Raw genomic sequence first — 19,362 nt, 5'->3', positions numbered from 1 at the left:
GTGTTTGCAGGCTCAGAGACAGGGTGACCATAAAGACAGGTCCCCGTCACATCGTGCGTGAAACAGAAGACGGCGCCTTTGAGATGACGATCAAGTGCGCACAGAAGTCTGATGCAGGGGTGTACACCTGCAAGATCATTAACGAGTACGGGACAAAGCAATGTGAAGCTAAGCTAGAGGTCAATGGTAAGGATACGCCCCCCACACCTCTCTCTTTTGTCAGTCTTAACCTGCTGCTAGTGTCATTAGATGTTTTTACTCCATATGGCACAAATCCGGCTATCACTTTTGGGAAAATTCAATTCACCTCTTGCTTGAAACTTTATAAAATAACACTAGGTCTGCTAGAAGCAGGCGGGTGTAGATTAAGTTATAGTCTTGATAGAGATGGAGTAGGGAGCACAGAGCGTGTTCTCTCGGGAGGGCTCTACAGATGACAAGAGTCTGGCCCTCATTAACTGCCCTTACTCTTGTAGGCTGCACTGAGCTGTGAGGTGGAGAGCTACTTATGATTACAGCACCCACACTCTCACGCCCAAAATACATCAAGTTGATGTTTTCTTTTCTTTTACCATACATGCTTTAGTTCTCAGCGGTCAGAAATCTCACATTATGACCATGTTGAGTACATCATGACTGAACATAATCTTTTGATCGTGTAGGTCTCCGTCATAGCTGTCTAATCATTTTGGTGAATGAGGCTAAGTTGTGCATGCGAACATTTGCCGTTGTTATTTTGAGTCACTAAGATAAAGTGTCAGCAGCTTCTGAAGGAAGGTGTGAAAGATTAAGACTAAGATTGATGAGTTGGTTTGTATTTTCCATCATTCCATTTTTCATACGATTCATGATGTGATCCTAAGATGCCAAGAAATGTCAAAGTCAGTCAATCCCTAATTGATGCAAAGTCCTTGAAGTGACTTAAAAGCCTGTCTATGGCAGAAATAACTTGAAATAAAATTGAGAAAAAGAAGGTAACGATCCAGTGTTTGAAACTCTGATGCTCCATCATGAACTGAAAGTCCCAGACCATTGACAGCCAGGAAGTTAGAGTCTGACACTGACAGACAGTTGTGTCTCTGACTTATCAACATTACATCTTGCAGCACCATACTGCACTGTCAGTTGTAAGGATGTCATCCTTTTTCTTCAGATTCAAACACAAACACAAATAATATCAGATTTTACTTGCAAACAGACATTGCACCAGGATCTTTCTCACTTCTCGGAAACATGTTGTTGTGCGAGTCTCATCATCATCAGTCGAGCTTTTCTCCTCTCTCTGTGTCCCCCAGCGCCCCCCATAGAGCCAGGGCTGGCAGTGCTCCGGCCCGTCAGGGACATCAACGTGAAAGCCGGCGAGACGGCCCTTTTCGAGTGCCACGTGACGGGGCCCCAGGACGTGGATGTGGACTGGCTGTCCGACGGCAAGCTGATCCAGCCAGCGCTACTTAACTGCAAGATGCACTTCGATGGCCGTCGCTGCCGGCTGCTGCTCAACTCTGTGCATGAGGACGACAGCGGCACCTACACCTGCAAGCTGAGCACGGCCAAAGGTAAGGCAGGTTCACACGTCTGCATCGAAGAGATTGCTTTTGATCAAAGTCACGGAAGATAGTTTGTCTGTAAGTGGATTTGGAAAGTCTCTACCTGCCTAAGGGCACTCAATCCAATGACCTTGCCATTTGGAGTGTCATGCTCCACCTGCTGATCGACAGTCGATGAAGTGTATCGGATGGAATTGATTCGTCAACAGTTTTACAGTGTCACTCTGCCCAACGACAAGGCAACGACAACGGGTTACGTAATGTGTTGTCGACTTTAATCTCGAGTGTTGATGTCTGATTGCTCTGTCACTCTTCCCCCAACGTCGTGTTTCAGAGGAGTTGACCTCTAGTGCCAAACTCAAAGTCGCTCCCTCCATCGAGCCACTCTTCACCCGTAAGCTGGACATGCTGGAGGTAATCGAGGGCCGCAACGCCCGCTTCGACTGCAAGGTCAGCGGGACCCCCCCACCGAGTGTCACCTGGAATCACTTCGGTAAGAGAGCCACTCCCATGGGGGTGTCGAAAGATTTGTTGAGTGACCATGACATTTTTGATGTGCTAAGTGACTATTCTTGGGAGTGACCCTTGGGATTTTTCCCAGACCATCCTCTGGAGGAGAACGAGGACATCCGCATCTTAAAAGAAGGGGGGCGCCACTCTCTGGTCATCTCACACGTCAGCAATGAGGACGAGGGCTTTTACACGGTCGTGGCCCGCAATCCACACGGAGAGGCCGAGTGCTCCGCGGAGCTCTATGTGCAGGAGCCCCGTCCAGCGATCTCCTCCCAGATGTAAGCACCCCCACTGGCCTGTCCTACACACACTACACCTCATTCACAGTTCACAGAAAGCATGAAAGGTTCCCATGCAAAATATTTTATTTGAAATAACTGAAACTAGAGTGTGAACTAGAAATTGGGTTCTATCAGGCACTGGCAACGAGATTGTGCACGAGATGTATTGTCAAGGGTCTATTTTGTTTTTATATGATCTCAATTACACAAAATGACATGATTGTCTACCCCGGCTTTGTTTCCCACAGGGCAAAGTTGGAGAAGATGCCCTCTATCCCTGAGGAGCCAGAGGTGCCTGAGAACGAAGTGGAGCGCTTCACCATGCCTGACTTCGTCAAACCCCTGTATGACCTTGACGTGATCGAGGGGAAGGAGGCCGTCCTCAAGTGCAAAGTGGCCGGCCTGCCATACCCGACCATCGCCTGGTTCCACAACGGCAAGAAAATCGAAAGCACGGAGGACAGGAAGATGACTCAATGTTAGTAGCTAAGCAGCATTACTTCAGTCCCCTTAAGCCCCGTGCTGCTCCTGCTGAGATATGGCTTCCCCTTATTCGGCTAGCCGCCTGTGATAAATGGCCCTTTTATGGCTCATACAGACCTAGCGGCTTTACTAGGCCTTCTGTGGAAATAAGCATGTCACTGAGGAGCCGTAACACAGAGCCTTATTTATGCTGTAGCCAGACGCTAGGCTGACCCCCATGTCCCTCTGTGCTGTTCTCTCCCGCAGTCAGGGACATCCACAGCCTGGTGATCCGATCGGTGTGCCACGCCCATGGCGGAGTCTACAAAAGCGTGATCTCCAACAAGGTGGGCAAGGCCACCTGCTACGCCCATCTGTACGTGACAGGTGAGTTATGTTGCTTCAACCTCCAGCTGAGGCCTAGAGAGACATAATATAACTGACACATGTATCTCTGCAATGTCTGCTTAGGTATATGGCATGAATATTATTTAATTTATATATATATATATATATATATATATATAAATAACAATTTAAATAAAAATATAATATATTTTTAGAATATCTTTTATTATAGAATATGTTAAATTGATATTATCATTATTTTACTTTTTTTATTTCACTTTCTTGTTTAATTTCTCTTTTTTCTTTCTCTCTGCATTTCTTCTCCAGATATCATCCCAGATCCTCCAGATGGGGCGCCGGTGATCGAGTCCATCACTGGCAAGACCATCACCTTAAAGTGGAAGAAACCCAAAAGACTGGATCCTTCCATTGGTATCTCTTCCATCATACTGGTTATTTATTTTATGTTGCTATGATAATATATTGGGCATTTTGGGTGAGATACAGATTGATATATCTTTACAGAGTCTTTTTTATTGAGCCCTTTCGGCAGTCAGTTTAATTCTTTTTGGCCCTTCATGCCCTCCCTCAGAAAAAAAGGCACATTAAAGTAGTGGCACTTGGGTAGCCAGTGACACCACTTTAATTGCTTTTCAATAACAGTTTTATGCGCTCATCAAAACCGGCCTCAAGTCTAGATATACTGCTGTGCTATCGCTGTGTGTTGTAAAGTTGGAACGTCCTTGTTTGATGTCAGTCTGACACATTGCCAGAGCTGTTGTGCAGCCAGAGAATATGATATAAAATGAGGGGGAAATTGACTGCAGTGGGTTGGCAAAGGTGTCAAAGTTGGGAATTAAGTGACGTTGTGACGTTAACACACTTTTTTATGCTCGTGATTTCAGACCCTGCTTCCTTGATGTACGCCATCCAGCAGCAAGCCCTCGGCTCCATCCAGTGGACCATCATCGCCTCTTGCCTGAAGGAGACGTCTTACATGGTCACCATGCTCACCAAGGGGGTCCGCTACGCCTTCAGGGTCCTCTCCATCACCAACAAGGCTTTCAGCAAGCCCTCGCCCGCCACAGACCCCGTCCAGCTCATAGACAGAGGTAGCCGATGAATCTTTGGGAGTCAGAGAGAGAGAGAGAGAGTGTGAGAAAGAGAGAGGGAGAGAGAGGGAGCCTATGGATGTTTGTGAGATAGAGAGAGCAAGAGAAAAGAGAGATAGAGAGAGGGATAGAAAGAGATGAAAATAAACCTCTTGACAGCTGGTCGATGGGATGTGTGAATTATTGTGAGAGTCTCTGTTCTTTGTGTTCATCTCTCTCCGACACATACAGGTCCCTATCTGCAGGAAGCTCCTGTCATCATTGACAAGCCAGACGTGGTGTACGCTGTGGAGAACCAATCAGTCAGTATCAGCGTCACGCTCAATCACGTCAACGCCTCGGTTTCCTGGAAAAGGCGAGTGGCTAAATCCGTAAATCTTGATATCTGATGGAGATCTTTGAGTGGTGCGCAAATGATTGCTAAGTCTTATTATTATGACTGACCCTCTAAATCAAATGTCTTGTGTTGACGTCTGAGGGCATCTATAATATGAGAGAGCATGATTCAGAAGTGTTCATCAGACCAGGCCCTGTGCTTGCTACATTCTTGCTTTTATGCAGCTTGTTGCTGTAATAAAAAGCATTAAGGGGCCCAATTTGTCAGAGTTTGACTGGTTGAATGTGAGACTTCAAAGGAAAGTTTTCTCATAAAATGGATATATGAAATGTAAGATATCAGAAATGGAAGCAATGAAAAAAACAATCATGTGGTCCTGCTCACAGGAAAGGGGTCACTCTGGTGAACCGGGCGGGGATGTTTGAGTTGGACATGCCCGATGATGACCAGCACACCCTGAAGATTATCAAGGCCAAGGCGGTGGACGTGGGTCAGTTTACATGTGTCGCCAGCAACAAGTATGGCAGCGACACCTGCACCTTCACACTAGAGCTGGCCGGTGAGTCCCATATGCCAATGCCAATGCCTACATCTGTTTTGTGGTACAGTTCACAATTTTGCCATCGTTCATATTTGTGCCTCACAGCCAATCAAATTATGCCTCTGAAGAAAGATGTTGTTGTTTGGCAGGAATCGTGAAGGGCTCGGTCTGAGATACTTTGTTTATTTCCTTATAAATTCAGGACTGTATAAGGACACTGGATTCTTTTTTTTAAATGCACTCACAGAACAGACAATTAGAGGCCCATACGGTGCAATTAGCTGCACTTGAGAAGAAGTCTATCAGATTAGAAATTTATTGTACTTTTTCAGTTGAAATCAAATCAAAGAGTCATTTTCTCATTGTCACTTGTTGCTTAATGAGTGATGTATTTTTTCTTAGCACCTCCAACGTTTCAGTCCATCATGGAGGACTTGGATGTCAGTGTGGGAGAGACTCCTCGCTTTGCTGTGGTTGTTGAGGGAAAGCCAATCCCAGATATTCTCTGGTATAAGGTGCGTTCCTCCGCTCCCTCTGCTCACAATGACCTTTTATTTAATTAAATATCTTTTTTTTGCTCTTTTTGCTCCTTTTTGCTCCTTTTGTTAGTTTTATGCATAGTGAGTTCAATGATCAAACCACATAAACACAGGTATTGCAATGAATGAACGGAGAATGAAAATAGAATAAATACTGTTGGAAATAAAAGTGAAAAGAATCCCTGAACCATTCAGCATGTTACAGAGGTGCAGGCATGGTGATGTTATGCGTGGCACATGGTTGGTATTTTAGGCATAATGAGGGGCACCATGGCAGGCTAAGTGTGTTGTGTTTGGTATGCACCTGATTTGATCAGTGGAACAGGTTACAGGCTTTCTATTTTTTAATCATGCACGATGTTCCTTTTCTCCCAAGCCAAGCCAAGTCAAGTACACACACACACACACAATCTTTGTTTTCTGTCCCAATCCTCCCGTAACATGCTGTCTCAGTACAGAGGAGTCACGCTGAATTCCCCTGATGTTTTTCTCATCTCTATTCTCTCTGCATCCCTCCCTGAGAGGGCATACCTCCCTCTGAAGCTCCAACAGTCTGCTCTCCCCACTGTGAGCCCCACTCGACACTCTTCAGCCACTATCCCCGCTTCTCTCCATGACTCAATCTACAGAGGGCCAACAGGCTCTCAGCTCTCATAAGGATGCTAATTTATGCTATTAACTATCCTGGTGCAATGCCTTGGGGCTACATCTACCATCTGACCACTTGCTGTCCCTTTTAACTCGTGCCTGTGCAAACAAGCACAGTGGAAGTGGAACTGGGAGGTTTTAGCATTTCAGAGAGGCTAGCAAAGCTGCAGTCTTCAGATGGCATCACTGTTTGAGTTTGCTTATTTGTGTGTGTGTGTGTGTGTGTGTGTGTGTGTGTGTGTGTGTTTCAGGATGATGTACTGCTTGCAGAGAGTAGCCATTACACCTTTGTGTATGACGATAATGAGTGTTCGCTGGTGGTGCTGAACACCAGCCCAGAGGACTCGGGGGTGTACACCTGCTGCGCCAAGAACCTGGGAGGCTCCGTCTCTTGCAAGGCTGAGCTCACAGTGCACACAGGTGAGGGTGGATGTACACCTGTGTGTACCAGCACTGCTTATAACTAGACCCCCCACCCCCCAAAAAAAAAAAAAAAAAAAAAACTAAAATCAATGTAATATTGCTCTCTAGGCATTCAAATATCCAGTGTCATATTTTCATTCAGTTAGTTTTTGCCACCTTAATGCTTTTCTTTAACAGTATTGTGCCTTTATCTCTTCTACCCTAAGACATATTTCACATTAGACTATAAACCACACCGCACAGTCTTCACAGATTTAGAGGCGATTATTTGTTGCAAACAGCCAAATTGAACTGGACAGGGACATGGAAGGAGTCTTGACTCTTCATTTGTGCGAAAGTGATGGCCTGATTGGTTTGGTGATTGTGTTTGTTGCCCACAGCCAAAAAGCAGAGCGAGGACGCAATGGAGGATGAGCAGTCCATCCTGAGGAAGATGCGCCGGCTGACTGATTACTATGACGTGCACAAAGAGATTGGGAGGTGAGTCACAGGACAGCCACATCATTAAACATTTCCTTTGTTACCCTAAACAACTTTCTGTCAACCGTACAGTATTTTTAGATTGCATATGTGGAGATTTTGCTCTGGTGTCTTGTCTGATGAAACAGAAAAAAATAAAATAATTTTAAAATATTGAATAACAAACTATTACCGGTACATCGTTTAAAATGGTGTAATCAGGGCAATATTTTATGTCTTTATGAATATATGTAAATAAATAAAATATTTACAAATGTACATATTTAATTATGTATTTTATTTTGCATAGAAGGGACAGGTGTCATCCTTAGCTGATTAAATTTAGCCGACAACTTTGTGACGGGATGACTTTAACAGCAGATAATGCCACCGTGTTCAAACCACCTTGGCACTGATGGGAGCCACCCTGTTATTTGTCAGGCTGAAAAACAAGCAAACATTCAACCCCCTTTGGACGGCTCCCGTGGAAAGCTGTAACCCCGTAGCTCAGCTGTGCACGCTGGCATTTTCCCCCATTGCACTCACGCGCTGGCTGTAATTATAATCCCCACGCCCCGCTGCCAGTTTCCCTGCTCTCCCTGATGAGTCTCACAGGCGTTAGGCGACTGCGTCTGCGCCTCGGCTCTACTGTAGATAATCCAAATGTCTGGCTGTGTGGAGTGAGTCTCTCTCCTGCTGCTCACTATCTCAGAGAGACTCGGTGACCTGTGTAACTGTCTGATCACTTCATATGTTTTTAAGACAGAGTGAAATGTAGTGGTCATGCCTATGAAGTATTTACTTTTGTTTACAAAACACTTGAATGAAAATATTTAGAAAACATACTACAGTATTTAAGACATAATGTTGTACATATATGCGTCAATAAAATTGTAGTTATAATACACACTATTTTCAGAATAGAAATGAGAGTTATCTTTGAAAGCATGTGTCTATTCTTTCAAAAACTAGATGTACCGCAGAGCGGTACAAAATATGACCGCCGCCCAGTCCAGCACATTTTTTCCACAAAAAGAAATCACGCTGAAAGGCCTATATGATTCTAACTGTCTCACTAAATTGCATTATCCACACTCAATTCTCACTGGTATCTGCTAGACAACAAGTACCAAAACATGATTAGCGCATAGATTTTACATGTAAAATTCATTTTATACAACCCCACCTCCATCTTGCCTGTTCATAATTCTGAGAAATTCTTGATTGTTTGTGTTATGTTATGTGTGTGGGTGTGTGTGTGTGTGAGTGTGTGCGTGTGTGTGTGTGTGCATGCTTGTGTGTGTGCCTGCGTATGTGCCTGTGCATGCAAGCGTACATATGTCTACTATGTATGTGTCATACGTATGATTACTGTGAATGTATGTGTGTGTGTGTGTGTATCTGTTTGTGCACATGTGTGCACATGAAATGGGTTAACATGACCCCTGGAGGCAAACATACGGAAAAAAATGGTCATCCTAGGCCCTACAGTTCTCAAGATATTCACAGAGAACTGTGTCTGCCCTACCCTCCTTTCGGGGGGTCCAGTCCAGCGGGGGGGCTACAGATCAAAACGAAAAATGACGGTTCCATGCTATCCATGTGGGGGTACATGCCCACCAAGTTTTGTGTACCCCGGTCTTTCAGTGTCCCGGGAATCCTTGTTGGTGTACGTCACTAAATGTACACATAAATTATTTTATTGTAAGGCCCCCCATGAACGAAAGTACACAAAACTTGGCATGCATTCGGAGGGTGTCATAATGATCCTACACTTTTAATTTCGTGCAGTTTTGACCTTGTCAGCCAGAGATATTGTGGTGAAAACACCTAATTTTTTGCTTTTTAATTTTTAACTAGGTGGCGCTATACATGAAATAAGTGGTAATGGGATGGGTTGACGTGCCCCCTTAAGACCAACATACATAAAAAAGGTGGACCTCCTAGGCCCTACGGTTCTCGAGATATTCACAGAAAACTGTCTCCGGCCACCTACAGGCCAGTTGGTGTATAGTAACATAAATTAATTTATTGTGTGGCCCCCCATGAACGGAATTCCACAAAACTTGGCGTGCATACAGAGGGTGTCATAATGATCCTAAACTTCCAATTTCGTGCAGTTTTGACTATGTTAGGTCACAGATACCTTCAATTACAACACCTCATTTTTACTTTTTTGTGTTTAACTAGGTGGCGCTATACATGAAATGAGTGGTTATGGAATGGGTTGACATGGCTCCTTGAGATCAACATACAAAAAAAAAATGGTCCTCCTAAACCCTTTGGTTCTCGAGATATTCACAGAAAACTGTGTCTGGCCTACCCTCCTTTCGGGGGGTCCAGTCGAAAACGATGGTTCCATGCTATCCATATGGGGTTACATGCCCAACAAGTTTCGTGTACCCCGGTCTTTCAGTGTCCCGGGAATCATTGACGGAAATTTGGGCATGCGAAAAAGAAAAAAAAAAGAAAATAAATAAATCTGACTAAACCTATATGACCGCCGCTTCGCTGCGCGGCGGTCATAATAACTCTCATTTCTATTCTGAAAATAGACAGAGATATTTACAGTAAAATAAACTAAAAAAATATTAATATAGACGGTAGTACTTTACATAATGTCTGCATATGAATAATGGAATTGTATTGCACATTATGAGACATCTGTAGATATAAGCTGTGTACAGAGATGAAAAGAAGAAAGAGTGAAGAGATGTGCTTGACTGTGCAGTGAAAGACCTCTCGTCCTGAATAATGTCCTAATTTTCATGGAAATTGAAAAATTCTGTCTGTTCAGGGGCGCTTTTTCATATGTGAAGCGCGTGATGCATAAAGCGGGGAAAATGGAATACGCGGCCAAATTCATCTCGGCACGCGCCAAGAAGAAGCCCTCAGCCCTCCGCGAGATGACCCTGCTGTCGGAGCTGGACCACGAGAGGATCCTCTATTTCCACGACGCCTTCGAGACCAAGAATGCTGTCATTATCATCACAGAGATGTATCCTTTCACACAAACTCGTTTCAAGGTAGTGGAGGAGGTTACAGGATTAACTGGCCAGAATAGCCCATTTAAACTGTCCAGATGTAAAGGAAAGAGCTTTCCTTTAAGACAAAGTAATATGTCTTCCTGTATGGCGAGAATACCACGCTATACTAGGTGCAAGAGGTGAAAGGATTAGCAAAAGAGAAGAGCAGATTTTAAAAACTCTAAATGTTAAGAATGTGCTTTTCTTTTAAGACGGACTAATACCTTCTGAATGGTGAGGATACCAAGCATGTGTCTGACTTAGTGATTGGCTTCTGTGCTGTGTTACAACAATCCTTTAGGGCGTAAAGCCCCTGTCTTCTCACCGAGTTTGGCTGTAGGCAGTGGGGGGAGGCGCGGGTGGTGTCAGGGTGCGATGTCTAATACCTATCTCACACCTGGCACTGTGAGACGCCTGGACCAGTGCCAGCCAGCGCTGCTCTCTTCCCCCCCTGTGGCAACACTGTCAGAACCACTTAGGCGATGGGCTCTCCAAGCCAGGCCATCTTCAGCTTGTTTTCAAGCCGGTGAAGGTTATAGCTACAACCACTGCACACACACGCACACATATGCATACACACACACACACACACACACACACACACACACACACACACACACACACACACACACACGCACACACACACACATGCATGAGCGTGTGCACATGCACACACACACACACATGCGCACACACACACACACACACATGCACACACACAAACACACAAGCGCACGTGTACACACACAAACACGCATATGCACACACAGGGAAACAACCACACACACACACACACACACACACACACACACACACACACACACACACAGACAGACACAAATATATACTCATACACTTAAACTTGCGCACACACTCATACACACCTCTAGCCAGCACTGGTCTATGCCTGCCAGTATGTAATTGTGAGTGATGCCCTTGATGAAGTTGCTCAGGTGTCACGAGGAGCTTCTGGAGAGGATGACGAAAAAATCTGTAGTGATGGAGTCGGATGTGAGTTGAATTCCGTGACCTGCCTAAGTAGTGACAGCTCCTTCCACCGTAACAACCTAACTTTCTTACCATTCTGACAACATTTTTAAAAATGTTTTAATTTTACATCTGTTATCTTGTTATGAAAGTCTGACACACCTCTCTCTATAATATAGTCTTTGAAAACATTTTTTTAAGATGCTTAGATGGTTATTCCATATGACATAATGAGAGTGAATCGTGCTTTGAATGTGTTTCCTCAGATCCGTTCCAGCATCAGACAGCTGCTGGAGGGAGTGGGCTATCTTCACGAACACAACATCATGCATCTGGATATCAAGGTAAGCAGATTAATGCCGTCACTCTCCTGTGTCATCAAGCCCTGTCTGTGATTCCCAGACCTGCACCACCACAATCAGCTAAACACTTTGCTTTGGCTTCTCTCTTAGCCTGACAACATTCTGATGGCTGATACCACGACTGATCAGATTCGCATATGTGATTTTGGGAATGCGATGAAACTCACACCTGGCGAGGATCAGTACTGCAAATATGGCACTCCAGAATTTGTCGCTCCAGAAGTTGTGAACCAGACACCTGTCTCTAAGGCAACTGACATCTGGTAAAGTACCTGATGTACCTCAATTACAAAATGTCTGCTGCAGATCATCTTACAAATAGGAAAATGCACCATTAAATGCATCATTCTAATGAAATGTTCATCTTTTGTTCAGGCCAATTGGGGTCCTGACCTATCTATGGTACGTTCATTTTTTATGGTCCTCTCAGTTCACCACATCAAGAAAAATAAATTAACAACACAAAATAGTCACAAAATCCTACTTACTGGTACATGTTCTCAAATGAAACATTCTACCCTTTAACAAAAAGTATTATATCAGACATTAGAAGTAGCTTAAATTGTTGAATTTCAAAATGAGATTATCAATTCATTATGAACACGAGGGCTAACAATGCATTCTTTCTCCTCCAAAGCCTCACTGGCGTGTCCCCCTTTGCTGGGGAGAATGACCGGAGCTCTGTCCTCAACATCAGGAACTATAACGTGGCTTTTGAAGAGAGCATGTTTGCTGATCTCTGCCCGGAAGCCAAGGGATTTGTTATCAAACTGTTGGTGGCTGATAAAGTGTGAGTGCCAAACTCAGCATGTGACATTAAAAAAAGATATAAACCAAAAGAAATATGTATTTTATGAAATTTGATTTGTTCATGAATCAATTTTTACTTTTCATTTTTAGGAGGCCTGATACCAGTGAATGTCTTCGTCATCCTTGGTTCAAGGTAAATTTTAGACCTTTCATCATTTGAAGTTGTAAACAACAATTAAACCATTCTTATGCTATCCTTTAAACATATTTTGGAATGTAGGAATACTGTATTTCATTTAATTTCATGAGATGCAAGATGAGTTTTTGGATATGGTAGACCTACCAAAGTCTCAATGGCGAAGCAGCAAATCTTTTCACTCCTCATTACAGGACAGCCCTGATATGTCCAATTATGCAATTAACTACTGAATCATATAATCCATACGTTTTTTTTTTTTCATTCCATATTAAAAAAAACAATGTTGACAATTATGAATAATAAAGTAAACGTTTGTTAAATATGTATTAAATATGACATTTTAAACAGATTCTAAACAAAGGAAAGTCAATTAGCACCGAATCCCTCAAGAAGTTCTCGTCCCGAAGAAAATGGCAGGTAAGTTAGCTTGGATACTTTTTAAACAGTATCACAAACAGTGTTTAAACTGTATTTAGTCTATTTACACTCTACACTGGACGGATACTGTATAATACCATTGGGACGGATACTGTATAATGCCATTGGGACGGATACTGTATTATGCCATTGGGACGGATACTGTATGATAGCATTGGGACGGATACTGTATAATAGCATTGGGACGGATACTGTATAATGCCATTGGGACGGATACTGTATGATAGCATTGGGACGGATACTGTATAATAGCATTGGGACGGATACTGTATGATAGCATTGGGACGGATACTGTATAATGGCATTGGGACGGATACTGTATTATGCCATTGGGACGGATACTGTATTATGCCATTGGGACGGATACTGTATAATGCCATTGGGACGGATACTGTATGATAGCATTGGGACGGATACTGTATGATAGCATTGGGACGGATACTGTATGATAGCATTGGGACGGATACTGTATAATAGCATTGGGACGGATACTGTATAATACGGGAAATCAGTAATAATTGAAGAGCGATAACTTGTTGTGTTCAAAGCACTTATCTTCACTTATCTATTTCAAGCAACTCTCTTGGCCATGGTTATCTTAATTGTATTCCTTCTCATTCTCCCTCCCTCAGCGATCTCTTATCAGCTATAAGTCTAAAATGGTGATGAGATCCATCCCAGAGTTGCTGGATGACTCCTCAAGTCACGTGTCCATCGCAGTCCCAAAGCACCTCAGAGAAGGCTCCCCTCCTCCTTCCTCCTCCTCAGACTCGGACGAGGACATTGAAGAGCTGCCTTTCATCCCCATGCCTTTGAACTTGGGCTTCTCGGGCTCCAGAGTCTCCCTGACGGAAATCCCAGCCGAGGACGAGGCAGTGAGAAAGGCCAATGGCTCTGTTGAGGCGGCTGTATCAGCTAGCCAGGGACAGGAGCCAATGGAGTGTGAGCCAACCAAAAAGGACAAGGAGGGTGAGGATGCAGCCGGAAGAGGACGAGCAAAGAAGAGGTCAACTCAGGACGAGGGGAAAGGGTCGTCAGACGAGGAATCAGGAGAGGCGCCACCGAGGGTGGACCACCCCAAGAGGCCCCTGCGCAGGGGCTCCAGCGTGGACTCGGACAAGCCCGAGGGGGCCAGCCGCAAGAGGGGCGAGCTGCGCCGGGGCGGCTCAGCTGACAGCGCCCTGACGCTCCGCATCAGTCCAGAAGATGGCGCCAGAGAGGGCGGCGGCGAGGACGGCAGGCGGGTCCTCAAGAAGGCCGTGTCCATGGAGCTGCCGCGGAGGAGCCCCAGTCCCGGGGCCGGGATGATGAGCCAGGAGGACTACGCCCTGAAGCTGGAGCTCATGCGGCAGCGGCTGCTCCGGGGCGGCATGGTCGACAACAAGATGAGCGGCCTGCGCGGGCCGCTGATCGACACCCTGGGGATAGGCGACGACCGGCGCTACACCCGCCGCGTGGGCGCCCCTCCACTCGTCAGAGCCGCGTCCAGCGAGTCCCCCCGGGAGGATGTCCCCAAGACCAAGGTGCTCCGCAAGAGCGCCTCCTTCAGCCAGGGCGACGACGTGGAGCCCATGCCGCTGCACCGGCGCATGGGGGCCCCGCTGGAGATCCCGCTGGCTCAGATTGAGGAGCGCCGGCTGCAGGAGGCCGAGTCCATGTCTTGCCTCGCCGAGCCTCGGCCCATCACCCCTAAACCCTCCACACCGGTACCAGAGCGTCAGGAATCGCCAAGCAGGAAGGAGGATAGTGAACCTGAGAGGAAGGGGAGCAAGCTGGAACAGATGATCGAGAGGATGGAGACTAAGATGGAAGAGAGGACTGAGAAGATGGAGACTAAGCAGGAGGAGGAAACGGCCATGGAAACAGAAGTGGTGGCCATGGAAACAGAAGTGGTGACCACAACGAAGGCTGGAAGAAATAAGAGACCTGGAGATGCGGGTGACTCAAGAGTAGCGGAAACAGTAGAGGTCGTTCCGAGGGTGATCCAAAAGGCCTCCACACCTAGTATGATCCAAAGAAGTGTGATAAAGGAAAAAATTGAAGAGGTAGATGAGGAGGAAGAAGAGGAAAGGAAGGAAGAAGAGGATAAAGATGAAGGGACAGTGTATGGTACCGGGATTGATATTATAAGAAAGGATGAAGAGGACGTGCACCCGCCAGTTAGATCACCAGATATCCCTGGACTCTCCACCCCTGTCATGGTGGCACCAACACCCCCGACAGCCCAGACTTCAGTCGTCTCAACATACATGACGCCGTCTCCAAGTCGGGTGGTACTCCCGGACGGCAGAATGTCGGCTTATGCCAGCATAATGCAGACTATTGCTGCACCAGCCGCCCCACCAGCCAGCGGTTCAGCTGCAGCTTCTGCTGCACCAGGCCCTACCCAATACCCGCCATCAGTGCCTGTCTACACACCCGTGTTCCCAGAACCAACACCGGCGTTTGCTGAGACTTCTATTGTCCAAACCCGGGAGCACCCGGCTGTCTTCTCCAGGGTCGCGTCCCCGGAGCTTTCTGCCATGGAGCCGAGTCCGCCAAAGACACCCACGCCTCGCTGCTCTCCCATGAGGGAGACCCCGACGCCGGGCGGAGGCAACTTCAAGGATATTGCGTCCGAGGAAGTCTTTGAGGCTCGCTTCAAGAAGCGTGAGTCATCCTTGACCCGTAGCCTCAAAAAGCTCTCCTGGCAGAAGCCCGAGGAGAAGCCGGTCGCGGTGCCTGCCGAGGACGCAGATGAGCAGGTCTACCGCCCTGGAGATGTTGGGGCTCCGCTCGAGCTTGTGCCCAAGAGGCTGGAGGAGAAGTCCAAGTCGGTCCAGGATCTCCGCGAGGCCCAGAAGGACCCGGGCTTCATGAGGAGGCTGTCCATGCGCCTGAGGAGGACACCGTCTGAGGAGCGCAAGGAAAAGGAGGAGAAGGCCAAGGAGGACGAGCACGTCTCGAGGCGCAGGCTCTCCTGGGCCCTGGGTCGCCGCGGCTCCCAGGAGAAGAAGGAGGTGGAGATGGTTAGGATGGACGGCGGGGTGGAGACCCCGGCAGAGCAAGAGAGTAGCAAGAAGTCCGGCGAGTCTCCGGTCCTGGCCATGCGCAAGAAGATCGGCTCCACCGTGGCCGGCATATCCATGCGGATCCGCAGCTACTCGGAGGAGAGGAAGACCAGGACCCAGGAGGAGGAGGGCAGCGTGACCAGGAGGCCTTTCCTGTCACTCCTGCGCCGTACCTCCACTGGGGCCTCCTCTGAGTCGCTGGAGTCCATGTCCAGCGTTCAGTCCGACGCCACAGCCAAGGGTACGAACACATTCCCTTACGTATCAGTATACTGGACACTAGGTTTCAAGGTTACACACTGAATGATGTAAAGTGTTTGTCTGATTAATACCCATCGATGAAACTGTTTCATCACAATACATAGACTGTTGAAAAAGAATAAACTTTCAGGGCTTTCAGGATATTATACAGGTATACAGGTATGTAATTCAGAAATGCACCTCCATCTGCTTTGGCATGTCATGCAAGCTGGTTTGTCATTTCCTCTCTAGCGGCTGCCGAGACTGACCGGAGGTCCAGGTGGGACAGATGGGGCTTGAGCAGAAGCAAGAGGGACAAGACGGTCTCCCAGCCTGACATCCCGACCGCCATCGCCAGGGAGAACGGCTCGCTCTCGCGCTCCCGCCAGTATTCTCGGCTGACCTCAGGTGCGCCGGCTTAATCTCATTTCGACTGGAAATTTCTCCCGTGATAAGGCTCATGTGGTGCCGTGGTCGTCTGGCTGCTGCTGATAATGGAATGCCATATGCTCCACCATGCATCTTCATATAACACAGTGTTTTCATACAGTACAGGGCAGACATCATGAAGAAGAAGCACCATGCACATTGAAGAATGAATGTCACCAGTTAATTGCATATCATTATATAAGACCTTCAGTGCCTCATCTCTCTCCATTTCTTTCGCTCTCTCTCTCTCTCTGTCTCACTCTGCAACTTTCTGTCCTTTGTTTTTCTCTCTTTGCCTCTCCCTCTTTCTCTCTTTCTTTGTCTTTCCCTCTATCCCTCTCTCTCTCTGTCTGTCTTCCCTTCTCTCTCCATCCCTCCCTCAGATTTCCCTCCTGTGTTCCACATCAAGCTGAGGGACCATGTCCTCCTAGAGGGAGATCCAGTTACTCTGAGCTGCCTTCCTGCTGGCAGCCCCCACCCACACATCCAGTGGAGGAAAGGTAAGCTTCCTCCTGTCACATCAGGGAGAGGGGAGCTCAGCGTAGGCGACAGCAGCTGAACTTTATTTATTTGCTTTGCTCAGAGGCCTGTTTTGTTTTCTGCACAGGGAGACTATCCTCCTTGCGGAATGAATATTGATTTGTCTGCATCTAGTGCACCAAGTGGATCAGCTTTCAGAATGTTTGTAATTCATATGCAATGTTGAACCTACCTATGAAACCTCCTGCACTCCTCTTGTTGGGGTTCCTTAATAATTCATCAGTCTTTTTCTGAGTTTCGGAAATGTCATATATTATATTGCATTCTATCTGGATTTAATCCAGTAATATCCATTAACATTCATAAGGTCCCAGTCACCTCAATGTGCTGCAGTTTGGCTGCATTTTGGCTAAAGAAGAGATTATGCAGAGGTGTCCCCAAAGATTAATGAATGTGTCATCAGATTCTGCACATCTCTTAGCCTTTTCTAAGAGTCCCCTTCATTGTGTCTATCCTGCACTTAGTAATAAATACTCGGTCTATCAGCAAGCTTTGTGCTGACATCACCACAGCTTAGCAGTTTATGTTTGGCTTCTTAAAGCATGCTTTGTTTTGCAAAATGTCACCTCAAACTGAGATCCCCCTGTGGTGCAGCAAAGCCAAGTTTTAAACTCTAAATATAAGCCTATTTTAGACACCAAAGCCAAAGCTTTTGAACGCCCCAACCAAAACTGGAATTAGCCAAAACACACGAGAGGGAGGTCACCACACTCCAGTTGGTGGTGGCAGCTGCTCACATTGCTGTGGGTTTTCTTGTTTTACCCAGATAAGAAGCCGCTGGAGATCGACGCGCGGATGAACATGATCTCCTGTCCCGACGGGAGGCAGCTGCTGATGATCATGAAGACCACCAAGAAGGACGCGGGGCTGTACGAGTGCGTGGCCACCAACCCACTGGCCTCCGTCACCAGCTCCTGCACCCTCTCCCTCGCCCGTAAGTCTCGCCCGCAGGTTACAGAGTTCTGAGGGGGGATGAGCAGATCAGAGAGAGAGAGAGAGAGAGAGATAGAGAGACAGAGAGAGAGAGCGAGAGAGAGAGAGAGACAGAGAGACATAGAGACAGAGAGAGAGACATAGAGACAGAGGACAGAGAGAGAGAGAAAAAGAGAGAGAGAAAAAGAGAGAGAGAGTTAGTTCAGCCTCACTAATTCAAACAAAGTTTGTGTAGGTTTGGTGACATAGTCTTATTTATGTTACCAAAACACATTTGTATTTACCTGCAGGTTTATATTTTACGAATTCAGTACACACTTTTACCCAGAGTTGAATTTGAATCTTTTGTGACTGGAAGGGAAGTAGAGAGGAATAGAGTGAGAGTGAGGGGAACTGGGGGGATGAAGAGAGGAAGCCCACAGGCCCTCACACAGCGCCTGCCTCTCCCGTCTTCACACCCAGCCGCCAGCAGCTGGCCTGAGGGGGGGACCCAGCATCCCAACGCATTGGGCTTGTGGGCTTGGGCAGAGCCAGGGTGGCTGGACCCTCGCTAATGCTCTGATTAGAGCCACAGGCTCATGAAGCTCCCCAACTTAGTTATCAGGCAACAACAGCTGGGCTCAGGCATCAAGCCCTCTGACGAGAATGAACGCCAGTGAGAAAGGCAAGGTGACAACACAGCCCAGCAGGGGTCCTCATATGACTTTCGGAAATTCTGATATGGATATGGTCAGCTGCAGATAATGGTGTAGTCTGCACTGCATTTGTTTCTAACAAAACATTCTATGTACACCAATGATGACCAGTAGAATGTGTTTTGAATTTGCACAACTGGGCGTTGAATGAATGGATTTATTGAAGTTCAAGATAGACTATTTCAAAGACTAAGTGAGTGATCGCATTTATGAACCGGTCTCATATTGCATGTGATTGGATGATAATGATGTCCATCCCTGCAGGTCTCATATTGCATGTGATTGGATGATAATGATGTCCATCCCTGCAGGTCTCATATTGCATGTGATTGGATGATAATGATGTCCATCCATGCAGGTCTTCCCAACCGCCCGGGGACCCCTGAGATTCCGCAGCGCTACAAGAACACGGCTCTGGTGGTGTGGAGACCCTCGGACACTATGGCTCCCTGCACCTACTCCCTGGAGAGGAAACCAGAGGGTGGGTGACCCCTGCATTCCCT

General features: G+C 46.6%; 1 protein-coding gene across 1 annotated transcript in view; it reads left to right on the top strand.

Moving 5' to 3' along the window:
* spegb (striated muscle enriched protein kinase b) overlaps positions 1-19,362 on the top strand; it is a 69,284-nt gene that overhangs the window by 40,442 nt on the left and 9,480 nt on the right. Inside the window, exons 9-34 of the mRNA XM_076262866.1 lie at positions 11-186; positions 1,296-1,556; positions 1,882-2,040; positions 2,149-2,338; positions 2,590-2,819; positions 3,071-3,190; positions 3,479-3,583; positions 4,057-4,263; positions 4,495-4,618; positions 4,987-5,159; positions 5,544-5,656; positions 6,580-6,748; positions 7,132-7,231; positions 10,008-10,208; positions 11,190-11,247; positions 11,490-11,567; positions 11,676-11,848; positions 11,961-11,987; positions 12,223-12,375; positions 12,486-12,528; positions 12,883-12,951; positions 13,605-16,263; positions 16,515-16,670; positions 17,075-17,191; positions 17,998-18,165; positions 19,218-19,340. Of these exons, the coding sequence (XP_076118981.1) occupies positions 11-186; positions 1,296-1,556; positions 1,882-2,040; positions 2,149-2,338; positions 2,590-2,819; positions 3,071-3,190; positions 3,479-3,583; positions 4,057-4,263; positions 4,495-4,618; positions 4,987-5,159; positions 5,544-5,656; positions 6,580-6,748; positions 7,132-7,231; positions 10,008-10,208; positions 11,190-11,247; positions 11,490-11,567; positions 11,676-11,848; positions 11,961-11,987; positions 12,223-12,375; positions 12,486-12,528; positions 12,883-12,951; positions 13,605-16,263; positions 16,515-16,670; positions 17,075-17,191; positions 17,998-18,165; positions 19,218-19,340 (6,152 nt within the window). The remainder of the gene's footprint in view (positions 1-10; positions 187-1,295; positions 1,557-1,881; positions 2,041-2,148; positions 2,339-2,589; positions 2,820-3,070; positions 3,191-3,478; positions 3,584-4,056; positions 4,264-4,494; positions 4,619-4,986; positions 5,160-5,543; positions 5,657-6,579; positions 6,749-7,131; positions 7,232-10,007; positions 10,209-11,189; positions 11,248-11,489; positions 11,568-11,675; positions 11,849-11,960; positions 11,988-12,222; positions 12,376-12,485; positions 12,529-12,882; positions 12,952-13,604; positions 16,264-16,514; positions 16,671-17,074; positions 17,192-17,997; positions 18,166-19,217; positions 19,341-19,362) is intronic.

Source organism: Alosa pseudoharengus, unplaced genomic scaffold, assembly GCF_046254945.1.
Source record: "Alosa pseudoharengus isolate Yale_2024_CS ecotype anadromous, Long Island Sound unplaced genomic scaffold, YU_APseudo_1.1 YU_APseudo_1.1_scf_3, whole genome shotgun sequence".
Classification (NCBI taxonomy): Eukaryota; Metazoa; Chordata; class Actinopteri; order Clupeiformes; family Clupeidae; genus Alosa; species Alosa pseudoharengus.
This window is presented reverse-complemented; position numbering and strand designations above follow the sequence as displayed.